General features: G+C 36.4%; 1 protein-coding gene across 3 annotated transcripts in view; it reads right to left on the reverse strand.

Moving 5' to 3' along the window:
* The window catches only part of SCYL2 (SCY1 like pseudokinase 2), a 36,797-nt gene extending 16,493 nt beyond the window's left edge, over positions 1 to 20,304 (reverse strand). The window contains exons 1-9 of one of the 3 annotated variants that reach the window (XM_080625497.1): positions 20,189 to 20,304; positions 15,024 to 15,228; positions 9,636 to 9,793; positions 6,390 to 6,534; positions 5,632 to 5,781; positions 4,822 to 5,043; positions 3,840 to 3,956; positions 1,796 to 1,921; positions 173 to 349 (exon numbers count right to left, since the gene is read on the reverse strand). In XM_080625497.1, coding sequence (XP_080481623.1) covers positions 173 to 349; positions 1,796 to 1,921; positions 3,840 to 3,956; positions 4,822 to 5,043; positions 5,632 to 5,781; positions 6,390 to 6,534; positions 9,636 to 9,793; positions 15,024 to 15,200 — 1,272 coding nt within the window. In that variant the 5' untranslated portion in view covers positions 15,201 to 15,228; positions 20,189 to 20,304. Of the gene's footprint in view, positions 1 to 172; positions 350 to 1,795; positions 1,922 to 3,839; positions 3,957 to 4,821; positions 5,044 to 5,631; positions 5,782 to 6,389; positions 6,535 to 9,635; positions 9,794 to 15,023; positions 15,293 to 19,827; positions 19,838 to 20,188 lie in introns of those variants that run through there. The other 2 variants (XM_080625498.1, XM_080625496.1) reach the window with 2 other exon arrangements.
* Positions 20,305 to 20,324: the final 20 nt, after the last annotated feature.

Genomic DNA, 20,324 nt, shown 5'->3' on the forward strand with positions numbered 1-20,324 from the left:
GAATTTCCTGGAAAAAAAAAAAATCTACAAATAAAGACTGACTGACTCGACAACTACAGAGCAGGCTGGGAAATCTGTGTGAAGCTGGAAAAGGGAAATAGAACAATTAGTCATTTTTCAGGGAAAAAAAATGACAAAGAGAAAAGCTGTAATCTGAACAATATTAACATACCTGGATTGGTTCTTGCTGCTTAAAAACAGGACCAAGATCAGGCAGAATGAGCCTGACATATTCTTCTTTGGTGCATTCCTCAGCAATTAGGAGAACATTAGGCAAGACAAAAGGTACCATATCAGGATTCACAAATTCAGAAGTCAAGCAGGGCAAAATTCGCTGAATTATGACACGCTAAAAGAAAAAAAACGAAGCATGCATCACATTGTACTGCACTGCAGTAAGTTACTACTGTGCCAGCTCAACAGCTTTTGTATTAATCTGATTCTAACAAAAAAGCAGACAATCCTCAATTCTGAACTCTTATTTTCACAGTACAGTCTAGCTAATTTACGTTATGTTACTTTGCTTAATTTTCCCTGTTTGCACTCAAAACAAAACTGAAGATTATAACTGTGAAGGTCAACAAAAAGCAATTAACTGTACAGAAAATAGGATTTTCAGCCATATATGTGAACTATGAAAACCTTATTCTACCCAATTTCTTTAAAAAGACCTTAAAAAAAGACCTTATCACCTCACCAAAAAAAAAAAAAAAATAATCAGTTCTTCAATATCCCATTACTCATCAAAAAAACAGATAACCCTACTACTTCCCTGTAAAACTCCAGATACATTCCCTAAATGGGATTCTGCTGATGAAATATGTATTTACACTGCAGATGTCTACTGCAGACATCCTTATATGCTTTTAAAGTCCTTAAAGAGAAATATACAATTCAAGGGCACAGTTCATTTCCTCATAAAATATACTTTTTCAGACAGAGGAAAATAAAAAAGATTATTAGGTCAGTCAGTGGCTGTCTTAAGTTAGGTGAAATACATCCCATCTATTTTCAACTTCAGAGCATCAATGATTTTTGATCAAAGGAAAAAATTAACAAAGTGAAAAGAACAGAGTATGAAACATGAAATCTGAATTTAGCACTGTGTAGTTAAAAATAGAATTAAAAATAAAGAAATTTAATGCAATGGTTGAGAAGCTAAACTATTATGTATTAAACTACATACGTATCCAGCTACATTTTCTACCACATATGCATTATGACTTCCATTAATTAAGTAACACAAAAGGAAAAGGAGTCAGTCTAGACATAGCGTCTTAACACTACACAGGAGAAATCTGTAATGACAGACATTTGCCTTTGAGGTTTCTGGGCACTGCTGGCAGAAGAAAGCACTTAGTCTGTTGAGGGAAGGAAGTTTTGCATCATTCAGCATTGAAACACTGCCTTGCTATGAAAAAACTTGAAGCAACCTTACTGGGAGAAAAGGTGGCAAAAGGACTTCAAAGAGCTATGACAGCATCTGGAAGCAAAGGGAAAGCCTTGGAAGTGAAGACAACTCCCAAAGTGGGATGAACTACAATAGGATATGGTTCCTTATACATACTGACAGCACAACTTGCCACTTTCCACTTAAAGAATTAGTGATAGGCGAGGAGTATTTCCATACCAATGATTTGCTGATCTCCCCTTTTTTCCTACTACTCTATTCTGACAGTCTCATGGCAGTCTTTTAGGTAGGATGCTACATAAAGTCCAAATTCCAAGATCTGATATGTTAACAGATGTTCACATGGTTTTAAACTCACTATTTCAAGACATCATACAGACATACCTTAGGTAGTTTTGGCAGAACCTTTGGTAGCCCTTTAAAAAACTGCGATTTCTGAAGGTTATCCCTTTGAAATAATGAATCAAAATACTGAAGCGTCATTGCTCCTACATCATCAAAGAATGGTATCTAAAAATAAGATCAAAAAGCTTGTGATCTGAAGGGAGACAACATTGACACTGTAACAAAGATTCCAAAATATAATAATCTACTTATCTTTTCAATGCACTACAGTAAAACTTTACGATGATGTGCCTGCAACAATTAGAAAGACATTTTTCATACTATGTAGTATAATATTCAGAGATAAAGGCTGATTATTAAGATGGAATTTTCCTAGGATTTTAGAGAAACCCATGCACATTATGTGTCTCTAATTTAACTTTTTGTCCATGAAATAGTGTTCGGTTTAAAAAAAATTAAAAAAAAAAAAAAAAAAGAGAAGTAAAAACCTTGATTAAAATTACCTACTAGGTCACTCAGATCTAGCTACCACCCCTGGAAAATAGAATGTATCAACAAGCATTTATATGCAATAAATGTTAATTATAGAAATTTCTCTCCGATGTTCAGACCCACTTGTAAATCCTGTCCACTATAATTTCATAGACAATCTCCCCTTTTTGCATTACTTCAGCAAAGACGGCACAGGCCTTGTTAAGTATTGTGTAACAATACTGCATGGGTAAAATTCTTTCTTCATGCTAGCTCTGCTTTAGGGAGGGATGTATCAAACTTCATGGGCTCACAATAGTTAAAGACAAAGCATGGTCTCTCAGACTATTTAGACATTTTATTTTCCATTGAAAAATTTGTGCAAAAAGAAAAGATATAAAAACATTTAAAGAAGCTCTGCTGTAAAGCAGAAAGAGAAGCCAGTAAGAGTAATAAAGAAAAAAGACAATCAGACAAGCAGACTGGAGTAGGGCAATACAGATTAAAAGAATCTGTCAGCAGAGAATTCAAGGTAGTCTGTACTATGAACTTAAATTCTGTTTTCTATATCACACACCAAAACATATGTGATTGTGGAATTCTATGCAGGTTAACACAAAATAGTAGGTAAACTTGCCCGTGTCAAGCTCCATTTTCATTCATCTCATGCTAGCCATAACAAACTGCTTTTGGAACTAAGTTCCAGTACCTTTACCCTACACTTCAGCCTGAAGCACAACATGGTAAAAAAGATTCAACATCTTCATAAAACCATACTGCTCAATACAACCATTTACAGATTTATTAATTGTAGTCCTTCAGACAAGTGAGTTGATACCTGCATAGTATTTGCCAATTTCCTCATTTCCCATCTTTCAGCATATATGTTTGCAGAACTACTACTTGTTCCCCTCCCTTCTTCACTCACTATTTCTTCCAACTGCTAAGACACTGATTTTATATGACAGGAAAAGAAGAAAATTGTTTAGCTAAGCAAATCTATAAACAGGAACCAGAAAGGCTATCAGATATGAGAAAAAAGGGCATAAGACAAAGGAAGAACAGTGCTTTTACATTCTACTTTCAGATAGGAAAGTGGAGGAAGAGTTTGTCAATTAAAATTTCAATTATCCTACTTGAAATTAATTCTTGCTTTATCATGGCAAGTAACTCCAAATAAATTTTAAGCTATTCCTCTGCATATTTAAGAATATATCAAAAATCATTAAGCCAAAATTTAATCCTTGAATTTACCGCCCTTTATCATTTTATGGCTTTAAAATCTTTCCAATACAGTTTTAAAGACTGAATTGTATAAAAACATAGTATAAAAAAAAAAAAAAATCAATATTGGAAACCAACAAAACAGCGTTGCATTGAATGATTATTCTCAATTCTGTCTCAGCACTCACTTCTTCCATATTAATAAAGGTCAGCATAAGGACAATTTTTGGCATCAACTAACATCATTACTTCCAAAATAGTTTAAAAGTATGTAACATTGTAACTCAAATTATTAACAGGAAAACACTTTAAAATTGTTCTATTGTTTCTACAAATCAAACACTATTTTTCCTCTTTCCTAAGGCTACTGTATTTTCCATGAACTGACCTTAGTCATTTGATCTGCGTCTGGTCTGACTGCTGGAGCTACATTTAAGAGTAGCTTTACATGTTCACGCACCTCCTCTGGTATATTCTGAAGAGTACTGGAGCTTAAACGGCTCAGCTGTGTAAGTAATTTAAGCACATGGACCATGATGTTAGAAAATCCTGCATGTAACTATTTCCAATATACAACAGTACTCTACTTAGTCCTCTTGATGTTTCTCTACTCACACCTTTGATATGCCTCCTTTCCCTCTTGTTCTAACCCATTTGCTTCTCATCCCTCATGGTCTTTCTGTCTCCCAACAGCCTACCTGCTTCAGGTTACATTCCCCTATTTCCATTGTGTTCAGGTTAGCAGAGAACACAAACCTAGTATTTTTAAACAGATACATGTCATTATTCGAGGTGTTGTCTACACACATTAAAACACAGCATATACAACCAAGGCAACAGGCTTCCAAAGAAATTATGGCAAAAGAAACTTGCATGTGAACATACATTACATTAGCAGATCCAAGTGACTGTCTTCTATTAATATTCATAGTCCACAAAGAATGTGAAAGAGCTGATAGCTAAGTGGATACCAATTGCAATGTCAAGTAATCACATCGCTCTAAACTCAGCCATCTTCAGCAGTCCTACATAGGTCATTTACTGCCTTGTGTTTCACACCCCCTCCCAACAGCTAAAGTACTTACTCCAGAAGACCAGCATTCAACAGGTTTACACAGAAATCAGGTGAAAAATGAAACTTGTAGTTTATAAAATTGGTAAATGTAACCTTCTCTACATATATTTTTATTTCCTATATTTTGCTAGCATTCCTCTTTCTTGTTACAAAGATAGCATGCACGGTAGGATACATTATTGGATTTTTTATGTTGGAGCACTGGTATTGTATTCTAAATATTTAAACCTATTTTGAACCAATAACTTTTAAAATATGCAAATCAACAAATAACAGTCACAAATAGAACGAATACCTGATCCAGCTGTCTACTAAAGCTTTTATAAATATCCTGCTTGTTGACCTCAAAAATTGGTTTCCCTTTATTGAATACTGCATACATAACAGCTCCTAGAGAGTACATATCACTGGCTGTCTCACAGCTCACAGACAGAATATATTCTGGTGCCAGATATTCGGGATTTGGAAGACACAAGGAAGGCAAGTTTGGATCCCATTCCTTACAAGGGAACTTTGGCTACAAGAGAAGTAAAAGAAAGTACATTCATTAGGGATTTTTAAAGAAGATTTGAAATAAGAAACTCATGCAGCAACAAAAAAATTAATGCACTCAAATTCAATTATAAATGAAACAGAGTAAGACAACAGTTAAGAATCTGTGTCTGTAGCTTAGAGTGATTAGCTGATGCAGTTAAGTCTGAATATTAGAGCTGGGAAGCACTGCTGTTAAGTGAGAAACATGAATTATGATGGGAATTAATTTTAGGAGGTAGCAACCAGGCATTAAGTGGATGCAAGAGACTAGACTAGGTAGCTTTGCACACCATCCAACATGCAGGTGAGCAGAAGTGGCACAGGCTTCAGCCTCTGTCTGAAACCGTCACTATTTTGACTTCACTGAGCCAACTCAGGCTCTTTTTTCTGTGATGACCAAAGGCAGCACTTCAGTCCAGACCTGTGCCATATGTTCAAACTTCCTGCCAACAAAATACAGAGATGTATATTAAATAAATTATTTACTACTGAACTGGCAAGGTCATGAAACCGGTTTCAGACAAAGCTCTGAATCTGAAATCTAATGATGATAAATGTAAAGATCTATTACCTCCTGCTCAGATGGATTTGTTGACTGGATACAAAAATCAAAGCCCATAATTTTCCATGCTCCACTCTTATTCAAAATTATATTTTCAGGAGTAATATTTCCATGGACCATTTTCACACTGCTATGCAAAAATGACAAGCCTTCAGAAACCTGTTAATAAAGATTATTATTTCAGGTCAAGTATTTCCCCAAATATCCTGCAAGACATTTACAAAAATCCTATTCCTGTGGTCATGGTTCAATTGGTAAATTAACTAAGAAACAATTCTTCACCATTATTTTAGGCTATGTCTTAAAAGTTATGCAGGAGTGAAATTTAACACAGATAGGTAATCAGCTGATGGGATTATTAATGCTGATTAACCATAACAGCATAAGAACAACAATGCTTTTCAAAGTTGATCAACATATTCAACAAATAAAACCTAGGAGCTACTGTTCCTCAACAGAAGGTAAAGAAAAGATTTACATACGAGAGAGACAGCAGCAGCATACACATATATTCCACATATATGGAAAATAAAAATTAACTTGATTTTGTATTTTCCATATTGGAATAAGCAAAACCAGTAACAACTTAGAGAGCCTCCAGCATTCATCCTCTTTTATACCTACAGTGATCAGGGCATCACCATCTCTCACTTCCTGATTTGATTTACTATAGGCAGACAAAACTTTGGCAGATTACAAACTTCATAAAACAATCAATCATTAATACCAAAAGTGCAAGAAAATTATAACGACAATCTGTGTCCTACCTGAAGCAAACCATATTTGGTCTCCACATCATAAAGCTTGTATTCTTTAATGTCAGATGGTAAAGGAGAAGGTAGGTTGTCCCAGCTGCCAAGAACGTTAGCTAAACTTGCACAGACTGGTTCTGTACAAAATGCCAAGCAATCCCTGTAGAGGATATACATAGAAATGTTTCTTGCAAATAAATGTAATATATCTCTTTACTGTGAATAAAGAATTACACAAATATCCGACTATACTTTTTAGGTGTTATCTAAAACCATGTTTTATTTCAGGTTTTGAATTCTTATAAGTGACTTATACTAAAGAGAAATATATAAATATTTGAAAATTCAAAAAATATTAGTGATTTTATTCTCCAGCATTCACATATGTCACTAACAATGCACACAATGCTTCATAAAAAGACTTATAAAACAATGCTGTTCTTGTCCTGATCCAGGAAAATTAAACAATTCTTACTATTACTAAAACTGTAAAATCAGGCTTTTAGCTGTGCCTAAAACAGACACATCCCTGACTGAAGCAATACTTACTGTGGTCAGACAACGATCAGAAACAAAATGAAGAAAACATAAGGTAGCACCTGAATATTCCTTTGCTTTGCAAATGAATAGAAGAAGTACAAACACAAATAACCTTGATGTATGCACTGCAGTTTGCATGTGAAGTGACTGTTTTCTAAATTATTTTATCTACTGTTTTCTTCGTGAAAAACTACATATCTTGCTTACGCATTTTTGCATCAACAGTATTTGAAAAGCACAGATGAAGCAAACTTCTACACATGAAGTACACTGATTTTAACGCTGAGCTTCAAAATTGCTCTGATTGCTGTTGTTTTGAGGGAATAAGAAGATGGCAGTTTATTTTTCACTTTAGAAGCAAATTAAATGAGGACTAAAGTCAGAGTAATGGAAGGATAGGGCAAGTGTAGTTAAAGCAACTGAATACTGCAGAAGCTGGTATCTTCCATACTGTAAAGCTTCTTTGTCTATCAGTTCCCTTAATAATATCAAAATGGAATTCAGAGTAACATAATACAAAGAAAACAAGTTTAAAATGGCTAAAAAAGCATACGCTTTGGGAGAAACTGCAACAGATGGAATACCTAGTAATTAAGTATCTGGGACTCCTCAAACTGCTACTATTTTTAATGGGTAGTAATGACATTATGAGTGAATTTATAATTTGGCTTTTTTTATCCTTTTCTCCAACAAGAATTAAATATAGAATAATATTACTCATCTCTGCTGTTACTGGAATTCAAGACCAGTTGTAAGTAAATGTATTTATATGAAATATTTAGAATAAATGAAGGGTTATTTGCTATACAAATGCATGTAAAAATGTATACATTATGATATGTATAATATATATTTATATGAAATATAATTACATGGAATGCCAATAATTTGGACTATGAACATTCTATTAATAGTGGAAAAGCTACCACTTTACACACTAGGGCCTAAATATACAGCCTTCCTAGCTGCATCTACTTCAGCAGTGCAGGTACATCAAGCATCACTTTGCCCCACGAAGACAGAACAAAGGGTAAGTTGCAAGCAGTTCAACACAACTGTATGATACTTTGGAGACACAAAAAAAGGCCAGGTACAGTCTAGCCAGAAGCCCATGACGGATTTCTTCAAGAATAAACACTCTGGGAAGATCTGCAATTCTAAAGAAATCTTACAGCATGCTTGCACAAGGTTACACACACAAATACTCTAAGCAAATTTTTCTTTTATGAACCCTCCCCAAAACCCATTACATCAGTTTCTGGTACAGCAAGCAACTGGACAGGTTTTGCGCAACTGGTGTTTCTACCAGTAACTGAGCACACCGAATATGGAAAGAACCACCACTGCAACAAAGCACAGGGCATCACTAAAATCTCACAAACGAGAATTCTGACATAACTACACTCTTAATTTTACTGAAAAGGCTCAGTTTCTTCACAACAAAAACACTAAAGCTTTCTTAACACTCCAAGGTATGAATCTTAGCCTTTTCTTCTGTAGTGCAGAGTTCAGAGGAAAAATAACTAAAGATCTAGCTGCTGAGTCAATTGAGATACTCGATTAATTAATAAGAAGTCTTGTGTATACTCCAGAATTCACTGGCATACACTATCACTGAGGTGACCCTAGGCAATTTAGTCCGTAATAGTTTATTTACTGTTGTAGGGTACTCAAAGCTGTCTTCAATTACCTAATTAATGATCCTTAGGCTTTTGTGAGGAGCATACTGAAACAAGCGAAATGACAGCTTTGGACCTTTGTTAATGCAAAATGTGTTTAATACTGGAGGAAATATATATATGAGTATGCAAGTGTCATTTAATCCAAGAAATCCTTCCCAAAGTAGGTGTCACAAAGATGTAGAAGCATTCCTACAGTATTCCCAGCTCCTAGAAGCCAGTACATTTGAAGAATGCAAGCTGACACAGTCAAAAATGTACAATTTTGAAAGGCAATGTACATGAATCTTCAGTATGCTATAATTTAGAAAAACTATTTGGAAAAATCATCTAAAACCTTCATGATCTTCCTCAGGAGGATCAGGTTTCTATTTTATTTTCAGGTTTCATTTTATTAGATTTTAGTGTGCTGTTATCACTACACTTGATTAATTAACCCATTATTGCCTAATGACCAACTTTAAATAAATCAAATAAGCACTACAAAGAGTACACTGAATTTTCTCTCCCTTGATTGGCATCTGAGGACCTTCTGAACATATATGTGGTCACAACACACATAGTTTACTAAAAATCTTCAGTCACACATGCACTAATTACATACATCTCATAAATGGAACAAATGTATAAACAACCTTTTGAAAGAAAACAATGTTTCAGGGAGTTCTTTAGAAGTGATATTAATTGAACTACCAGATTTTCATGCTGTAAGGGTTATGTGTAGCCTTACAGCTGCAATTGTAAGATCATGCAACAGATTCACACCAGAAATGCATCCTATTGCTTGGGGGACAGTGGGTGAAATCTGAGGGTGGGGTAAATACTGTTCTCACATAAGTAAACACAGTGAACTTGAATCTCATCAGATGTTGTCCTGGGTTTAGCAGTAGCAGTTGCAGCAGTGAGCGAGCAGCTGCATGGTACTGGGTTGCCGGCTGAGCTTAAACCACGACAGATGTATGTGCTGAATATTCCAGATATTGTACATCCAATAACAAAACAATGATTAAGAAAGTCCGTCCTCAACTTTACTACAGCTTACCTGGATTCTTCCAATGGATGTTGAACAGTAAGTAGTCGAGGGTGCCGAAGTCTGGTTAGCTGTTGAACACCTCGTTTTAGAGAATCAATAATCTGATCCTTTTCAAATTTTTGATACTTGTCTATTAGCTTCTTATCAAAGACAAAAACAGCCACTTCCTAGAAAAAAGCAACAAAATTCACTCAGTATATTACATAGCCAAAAAACCCAAGCCTGTATGCAATTGCATACACATTTTTTGAATAAACAGTACAATCCCACAAATGCAATAAGTATTTCAATGTATATATACATATTGTCCTTACTTTGTCCCATTCATAATCACATGTTACCGTAGAGAACCTCCAGGACATATATTTTAACAGTTAAGGTACTAACATGTATTACTAACAGTAATACATGAACTATAACCATTATCTACACAGTGACAAAGCAGCAGATCCAAAGGACATATATCAGCTTAAATTGAAGTAGATGAAAGCATTTACATCAACTATGAGCAATTAAAAGATTTTGAGCAGATGTGCATTCATTTGGCATTTAATATATCAAGAGGTGCTTTATTAAATTAGACCTTGTTTCAGCAATCTGCTCCTAAGAAGTACAATCTATATTAAACTAGACATTCATGAAACGTAATTTAGTCACAGTAATCAGTTTGATAAGACCATGATAAAACATTAAGAATTTTTAATGTTTGAACATGTGTAAAAAGAAGTCCCAGAAATGCAGTAGACAATAAAACCAAAGAAAATAGTTCTTCTGTCAAATCTCTGCAAATGGAGTTGAAGAAAATTAATAAATTTGTATGTGACTTTGAAATTACAAAAGTAGATGTGAAATTAAAAATTAGATTACATCTCCATCTTGGAAGCCATTAAAAAGAAATAAATCAATTCAAGAAGAAAGGAAATTAAAAAAAAAAAAATCATGAAACAAACATTCTTGTACTCCTACAATAGTGTTATAAATAATAATAATAAAGGTTAGAAACGAGTACAAAAAAATATGAAAACACAATTTTCAGTCCCAAGAGGAAGTCTAGGCTCTTGTACTGCACATTTTATAATCATTATTCTAATTACAACCTCACAGGAACAATTACACTATTTATATAAAAAAAGAAATCAAGTCCAACACAGAAAAAAATTGGTTTACACCTTTTAGCTGGTACCTGTTTCATTAAGCCACTAGCAGGCGAACATCTACAGCTAACTCAACTAAGTACACTCTTCCTGCTTCTATCCATTGGAGCTCCCTGCTCCAACTCCAACAAGTGTGATGGATCAAACATTAACACTGGCACAAGGCAGGCAGGAATCAGTGACAGGGGTTGAAAGATACATGCAATACCCACTATTTAAAAAAAACTACACATTTTCCATTACAAATGTGAATGTACTGAGTAGTACGTGACCAATAACAAACTTTTAAACTAATACAGCACTTCTGAAAGCACTTCTTTTTAACGACAAGTCAAAAGAATTCAGGAAGTTAATTTTTAAATTGCATAGTATGTGACATCAGCTATGGCATGAATATTTTATGATGGCTATATATAAGTTCTGTTGGTGCTTGTTGCAATCCTTCATGGTTTGTTTGAAGTTTGACCAAATTTTTACATATACAAAATCAGGTTACCATAAATATGTATATGAAATTGTAGTATTCTAGGTATGAAAATAATTTCTATCACATTGATTTTGTAGACTTAGTTACTGTACAGTGTGAAGAACCAAAATAATTTGAGCTGTGTGACACCTTGGTTTCAATACCTTCATTTTCATGTAACGCCTGATACAGACATCTCTGCTCATGGACACTAAAATGTTAACTGCCGTTTGATATTAGTAATTCAAAATATGGCATTCTGAAATTCAATTCCATAATCAACATTGATTTTTATATGCAGAATGCTGTATCAACAACATAGTATCTTAACCCCCATATGTTACGAGATATTATTGTACAGAAGAATGAAGAGACACCTGAGCCTTGGGCCATAGAACACACTCTCAATGCTCAAAAATTATTGAAACAATATAGCATGCTTGGAAACATTTAAGTGTTCATGGTATTATGGTTTGTGAACCAAAGCGACCTGTCACATTTTGACTATGAACACATTATTTCTGTTTTTCCTTTCCTGTTTTACAAGAATTCAAGCTTCGAGTAACTCAGCCCGAAAAGGGGGGCTACTAACTACAGCTGATAGGGATTCAATTTCCTTCCATTACTTCCATGGAAACTTACCAAGATGAAAGCCTTCTAGGGCTACACAGTTACCACTTCTCTCCACAGAAAGCTCTAGAGAAGCTTCCACTTTGGTTGTTTTTTTTCATTTCATAGGTTTGAAGGAAGAGTAGCTTCCTCCTGCAGATGACTACTTGTTATTTAATTCTGCATAATTCTGACTTCATGATATAAAATTAACATAAAAAGCCTAAAATATATTTTAGAAAAATAAGACTGGTCTCCACAAAGAAAGTGAAAAAGTAGAGACAAAACAATCTTTACCATTAACAACACAGATTTTCATTCATTATGTGAAAGGAAGTATACACACCTTGTTCTACATGCTCTTGTCTCAACAAATATACTGGTAATGTTGGGCTAGTAAGTATAGACAAGTATTTAGAGGACTAGACTGACGACTCAAGAGATCTAAGTTCAAACCTCAGTTCTGTTCACAAACATAAGACCATCTGCACCTTCTGTCTCACCTCCCACATGTTTAAGCCAAGTGATACTCATTTACCTCAAAGTGATATTAGGCAAACCCCAGTGATGTCACTGAGACAGCTGTATGTTATGATGTGTACTGTGTAAATATTTTCCAGGATTAAGACCTTAAAGAAAACATCTGTTGTTACTGTCAAGAATTTAGATTTTTAACATGAATCACCTAAAAAATATCAGTGTTCAAGTTCTACACTGCTTTTGCCAAGGAACTGAATGTCACCTGTGCCAACAGTAGTAAGCATTGTCCACAACATGGAACACACAGGATGGACTTAACTGGGCTATAATCATACTTACTCATCTAGAACACTCTTAAACACTGAACAGAAAGGTGTCAAACAGTTCTCTTCGATTGTGCTTGTGTATTTTACGGGAATCCTGTTGACTGTTGTCACAAAGACCTGGTATTCACTAATATACACCTTCATAAAGCTTTTTTATCCTTGTATTTTTAATCACTAAACACCCCAGTTGCCTATTTGCAGCTTCTTTAGGCAGCTTTCTTTTGTACTGAGTCCAGCTGAGCTGGATTTAACTTTCTTAATAGCATCCCATAAGGTGCTGTGTTGCAGATTTGTGGCCAAAACAGTACTGATAACATACCAATGTTTTCACTGTTGCTGAACAGTCTTTGCACAGGCTCAAGGCTTTAATTTTTTCCTACTCTGCTCCCACAGTAAGTAGGCTGTGGGTAGCCAGGAGATTGGAATGGGACATGACCAAGACAGCCAACCTGAACTGGTCAAAGGGCTACTCCATATCATATAACATCATGCTCAGTGGTAAAAACTAGAGTAGAGAAAGAAGGCTTCTTTCTCTTGGCTTCCAAGGTGGCTGTTGTTTGGAGACTAGCTTGAGCATTAGTCTGCCTGTGGGATGTAGTGAGCAATTTCCTTTGCTTTACCTGGTTTTCCTCCCCCCTTCCTTCACCTATTAAACTATCAAAATCTTGAACTATGAGTTTTCTTGCTTTTCTTATAATTTTCAGCCCAAAGCCTGCTGGGTGTGGGGAAATGAGTGAGTAGCTGTGAGAGTGCTTTGTTGCTGGTCAGAGTCAACCCACCACATTCTCCAAGTCCATTTGCAATCTTGCATTTCTTATTAAATACAGAGCAGTTTGAAACACACACTGACAGTTTAAAATATATGTCCTTATTTACCCACATAAACACCTTATAAACCAAAGAGAATGCAAAAATCCTGCTCCTATCTTAGCCAACGTAACTGATTAAAAGGGGGGGGGGGGAAGGAGACAGAAATAATTCTCACTGGGCTTGTGTGTCGTAAAAGATGCAAACAAAACTAGAAACTATTTCTAAGTTAAAGACTTCAAAAGCTTTGGAAATGTAACAATAATGAAATAGCAATATCTCTTCCTATTTACCTTACTGCATACTGACAAAGCATGTTAACAACACCTGTAAAACATCCTAGCCCTATTGTGATGAACACTGCAGAAACTCAAATCCTATTTTCAATGACATTTTGAACAGTGTGGGGAATAATACCACAGAATAGGCACAGAACAACAACAAAGAAAAGAAAAAAACAAAACAAACCAATCCCAAAATATTTAATGACTACAGTTCACCATCTGTCCTGCAAACTGAATGATGTAGTGGAAAAAAAAAACCATTAAATGTGATCATGTTAAAGACTAAGTCATGAATATAAAAGCAAGGGAAATTTTAAGGTAGCAGTTGAGTGCTTGATTTTAGAAACTTTGTTTGCCCTTTCATTTTTGTTCTCTATTTTACCCATAGGCACTCATGCTTTTTTTCAATGAATACTCAAATGTAACTCAATATGCAAACACATGTTTTATCAAAGCCTCCCACTGTGCAAAGCAAAACAGTCTCTGAACTAAAATACTGAAATCATTCCAATATTACTCTGGTCTTTTGCCAGGAAAAGATTTTCCTCCAGCTTTTTGGGGCTTTATTTTTGGAAGCTTGTCAGCGTTTTTTGCTATCAATTTGTTTCATCCATAAGGTACACAATACAACTATTTCAGTTCTAAAATGAATCTGCCTTTATAGTTCAAATAGTAGGAAGCTTTCATTTCAAAGCTAATGTATGCACAGTCAAAACAACAGAAAGTTGACTTACCTAACATTAATACATTTAGAACTACCACAATAAAAGTTAAACCAACTACAGGAGTCCTGAAGTGTAAACCATTATCTCCTTAATTCTGCTAGCTTTACAACTAAGCTGAGCAAAAAACTACAGGCTCTGTCGCTGAGAAAAAAATGATGGCACATTTCATGATTATTTTAAACTATAAAAAGCCAGTACTGTTGCCAGAAAAAAAAAAAAAAAAGCTGCAAGGTAAATAAATGGAGGAAACAAACCATGTTAAAACAAGCTCCTTTCTTCTTTTAGACCTTGGTCCAGAATTGTATGCTATGAATGCAAAACCACTTCCTCCTCCAGCAGTGAAGGCTTATCACCTATGTAGTTGAGGAAATTATATTTAAAAGATGTTCAGTTCTTCGTTTCATTTTACTTATGGTACTACCCTTAGCATTAGTCAGCCCAGCTGGATTTTGTATTTAAATGCCACTTACCAACTGCTACCTAATAGGCTGTTATCTAATGCTTACAAATTAACCTATAAACTTAGGTCTTTACTTGGTCACTCACCTGTTTTGTTGATTTTTTAGTTCCATTAAATATTTTCCAAGCAAGACCATTACCACCACTGGCACAATGTCGGCCAACATCAAACTCCCTGGTAACAGGATTTCCCATGACTGCGCTGGTGACATCAGCCGTTACCTTTGTAACAGTACTCTTCAATTTATTCAGCATGGACTCCATTGTCTCAACTGTGCCCCAACGTATTATCCTACAAAGACATGAAAAAAAAAAAGAAGTTTCACAATTTCTGTTAACGCAATTATACATATCCATACTGCATACAATTATTTGCATGTGCACGCCTGGGGATTATACGTCATAGAATCACATAGTCAACTCAATTGGAAAAGACTTTTAAGATCATCAAGTCCAACCATCACTCCAGGACTGCCAAGACCACCACTAAACCATACCACTGAGGTCCTCATCTATACGGTTTTTGAACACTTCCAGGGACAGTGATTCCACCACTTCCCTTGGGCAGCCTGTTCGAAAACCTGACCACCCTTTTCAGTGAAGAAATGTTTCCTAATATCCAATCTAAATCTCCCCTGGCACAGCTTGAAGCTATTACCTTTTATCCTACCACTTGTTACTTGGGAGAAGAGACTGGCTCCCACCTCACTATGTCATTGCTTCTACGCCTCCTCAAAAACTTCTAAATCTCTTGGTCATTCTTCATTAGATCTGACTGAGAAATTCAACCATTTCTTAAAAGCAAGAAATTGAATAAAGCAGAGAATATGTAAACTCCTCCCATGAAGGGAAAGGTTCACACCTGGCATATCAATATCAACCAACAAAGAAAACCAAATCTAAAAGAAACCAGTGTACTTTAGTTCCAGTGTTCATGGAACTGCACATTTTCTGGAGAGAGGGGTTGCTTAAGATTCCAGATCAGAAGAAGAATAGATGTGCATTATATACAGAAGAAAAATGTGTTCTTTCCTATACTGTGCTTGTCAAAGCTTAAAATTCAGTATTTTACCCATCAGATTGCTGACATTACTATTTGTATGATTTAAGTATTAATGAGCTTAAGGTGATGCAAGGGAAGGAAACAAGAAACCACCTTTTTATGCTTTAACAAAATTGTACACAGAAGTTTTTTACATCACCTTGTAAATTTATGAGCTAAGGATTGTGGCAGCTTACAATTCAGTTCATCTTCCCCTTAGCGTGTACTTCCATAATTTCCTAAGTTGTCATAATTAGTTTCAAAAAATCTGACTTGCCTATTCTGCCAGACAGAAGTTCTGAAGCCTGTGTTCATTTATACAATTGCGTCTCTGATACGGATACACAAGAAAGAATGAATACAGGAAACAAGCAGTGAAAAACAGAGACAGACATTCATCTTCCTTATTAGTGTGAGCAAAGATGAAGAGAGAATGTAAGAAGAAATTATTTCCTGAAATCAGCATTATGTGGTATATTCAAAAGCAACATTGAAGGATATGCCTTTATTCTTTCTTTCAAATAAGGTATGAAGAGCACTATTTCTTCAACCTACAGTAAAATAAACCTAAGATAGCACATCAGGAAATGTACTGAAATCTGCAGAAATACTATTTTCAATTATGGCCATATTTGTCATATACTCAACTCACTGGCATATAATTTGTATTAAAGTACTTCTTTGAAAAACAGAGAAAGTCATTACTATTCAAATGGCAAAGACAAGATTCTGTTGTGACAAAGATGATGTTTATCAAATCATTATAACAAGGACAAAAGCAGCAAAAGGCATTAACACATAATCCAGTGAGCACTGGGACTAATCAGTTCCAATGTCCTTCTGATTACATGAGGTGCTTGCTTGTACGAATTACAGCTCTTCCCACTGTATTATATACATTTATAAGGCAATGGTCTGGTCTATATATCTACATTTATTCCACAGTTTTTTCCATATTCAAGACACAAATGGAGTTTGTTTCCTCTTCACAGCTCTTTAGTCTCACAAAACCTGGAGCAACCTATTTTAGACACCTCTACAGCTTGACTGAAATGAACCACACTAAAGTTATTCTGGCATGCATACCCTCCTTCCCATAGATCTGATGCCATTAGAAATCAGGACAAATAATCTGATTAATATTAAATTGGAAAGATAGACTTATTTTCTGAAAGCAGTAACAGATATACTAAACAACTTTTTAAAAAGTTGTATGAGTTACTGAACAATTCACTCCAGCATATTGTTGCAGTTATAGCCCACCTTCAGTATTCTTCCATAGAGCAATGCAGAAATACACTAAATGCTCTAGCCCCATAGATATTTCTCCATTTTCCATGTCAGCTGAGAGACTCAAATTTGTGCTACTAAATGAAGAACCAGAGCAGGAGTTTTAAGAAAATGTATTATAAAACAGGAAGATATCCTGCTACACAGATCTTAATCTTGAAAATACTCAACTTCAAAATCAGAAATATCAGTTATAGCTTCAAAAGGGACAGGAGCACAACCAGGTCTAACTGCAAGCATGTTCAAGGTGGAGTTGGCCTTAATTATGAGGACTGTGACTTTCAGATGAGGAGCTGAGTCTGAATATGATGAGATAATATTAAGAATAAGTACGTATTTGCTTGGTATGTATTAAGTGTTTTGTTGAGAACATAGCTGGAAATAAATTACGGGAACATAGGATTTCTTAATTATTTTATTACACTATGTGACATTTTATAACAATATGTTAACTTTACTTTAAGAATTGTGCCGTGGAAAAATGCATACAATTCCTAACTCCGCAGCCCAAGACCAAACAGCTGTTAGACATTGGCTAATACCTCTGCATAAAGAAATTATTCATTAACCTGACAGAAACAAGGATCATGGAGTATTCAAAGTGGGAGGTATTTCCAGCTCTCTGAGATTTTATTCTGCAGCTATTCCATGGGGCAAACTCGACATGCTAAAGGACTATGAAATCAATCCTAATGAGTTTAAGGTAACCACAAATCTAATTTATTTGGTTTTAAATCTTGTGCTTTTTGCATCGTTTCATTCACTCCCAGCCATTAAACCTTCTCCAGTATCAATGCAAAACAATCTTATATTAAAACTCTGAAAACTGAAGAGACACTTTGCAAAATTAATTGTGGAAATATTATGAAGAAAATGGACATGCACGTTTAAATTCCTTTGTATAAATCTGAAAGGGAGCTTCTCTACACAGCTGGTGGAAAAACAGTGTAGCCTTGATTAAATCAGAAGTGCTCTCTGCTGTGGGTGAAAGTCTAACTCTAGTGAGAAGCCTGGAAAAGCCACTATGTAAGAATGTTAACAGCATTCCAGTGTCTGAAGGGTTAGGGTTTAAAAATCAAGCCTGGTAGGCCCTGTCCAACCTGTTCCTCTCCTGCTTGACAGTATGCAAACTACTGTTTAATTTAGCTACCAAGTAAGGAGTACTGAGAAACTTATTTCTCAATAAGCAGCTTCTGGTTTAAGTTCATGTCCATTTAAAATTGCATATTTGTAGAAATCTTTGTATCAGCATTTGGACTGTAAAAGGTACCTGGAAAATCGATGCTAAAAAAATCAAACACAACCCATACACCTATTTTGGGTAGTATCAATCATGCAACAAATCATCATGATTTAACCATATCTGAAATATGAAATTTTAGTTCACAACTGTACAAAGCTCGGTTTGTTCAGTTCTTTTAAAATCGAACTACTTCTTACCAAAAAATTAACAACCACAGGACAATAAAGAAAGTCACCCACAATGAAACTTTTATTTCAAGTTAAAATGTAACAAATGAGAAAAGTACAGGACATTAAGAGTAACAGTGTTCAGACAAGCAACACAGGACATTCAATATAAATTTGAGAACTTTGATTTCATCCTGTTTGAATTTCATGGGTAATATTAATGCTACTGATACTAGCTCCATGAAACCTGGAACTAATCCTAGAAAGAAATCTGGATGGACAATGTGTTGTTTTCAGAAATTCCCCTCCCAGTCAATAATGGCCTTTATGCTGATGTACACCAGCAACAATATGCCAGAATGATGACAACCTAATCACTTGGCAAGGCAGGAGGAAACAGCCAGCACAGCAATGAGAAACAAGGCAAAACATTCAAAATGGTGAAATAAAGGTAAATCCAAAATAAAGATTCCTCAATTCCTCACCATTCTCACTTAATGTAAAACAACTGCATGATTTAAAACTATTAATTTATCCTAATAATCCATAACTAATTCATAGCTTCACCTGGATAACAGCTTCATGGATACGGGTGCACACTGTAGGGCAGTGCATCCTGCACTCTACCAGCATTTTGACATATCACAAACTAGAATTTCCCTTTGTGGACCAAGACAGCAGGCAGGTGCATGAGTACTTCATGCCACCCAATCTAAACTTCAGTTCCATCCAACTGACCCAAACAACGATGAATTCACAGAAGAAATAGGTCACAGAACAACTCAGTCTCAGAGAGAAAACAAACAGAAAACACCCAAAAACACCAAACGAACACATTTTTTCAGACACAACCAACCTCTTGCACTTGTTAGAAGAACAACTGAAGGACCAAATGCAATGATGCACTGTGCACGGTGTAGCTGCCCTCACTGCAAACCACCTTCACAATTTTTCTTCATCATTTCGGTACTGAGCTGCAACTGAAACCCCACCAGAAACTCACGACATGAGATCCATGCAGGCAGATCTGCTTGGCGCTTGCTGACAGGTGGAACCTAACCTAACCGCTGCACAAATCCCTGGACTGTCTCTAGGAGAGTCTCCAGACAAAGTATTTTCAGCTGTTATTTTCAGCGAGACAGGACTCACACCGCTCCTTCGAGAACCCCCCGCCAGCGGCGCGCAGGGACTCCCGGCCTCCGAACGGCCAGTGGCTATCCTCGCAGCTCCGTGGGGCAGCCAAATGGATCCTGCCTGAGGCAGGCGGCGGCGAGCGGCGTCTGCGGGCAGACGATCCACCGGCTCGGGCGGCTCAACCGTCCCCTTCAGGCCCCGCTCACGCAACAATCGCGCCTCCTGAGCGGTCCCTTCCTCTCCACCACTCTGGGCCGCGCCCCCGAGACTCGAGGCCACCGCCCCGTGCCCCTGCGGGCCCTGCCCGCCCCGCACACCATCACTAGGCCACAAGCAGCCGCTCCTGCCCCGAGGCGCGGAGGGGCAGGCCGCTTACCTAAGCCCGCGGGAAGCTGCCGCTCAGCACCCGGCTGCCTGTCGCCCTGTGGGCTCGGCGCGCCGCCTGTCACGACGGCTCCGTCTCTCGCTACGGTCCGGCTCGGCCCCGTCCCGCTTCAGCTACTCCATAGTGA

This window comes from Psittacula echo (genome assembly GCF_963264785.1).
Source record: "Psittacula echo genome assembly, chromosome: 1".
NCBI lineage: Eukaryota > Metazoa > Chordata > Aves > Psittaciformes > Psittacidae > Psittacula > Psittacula echo.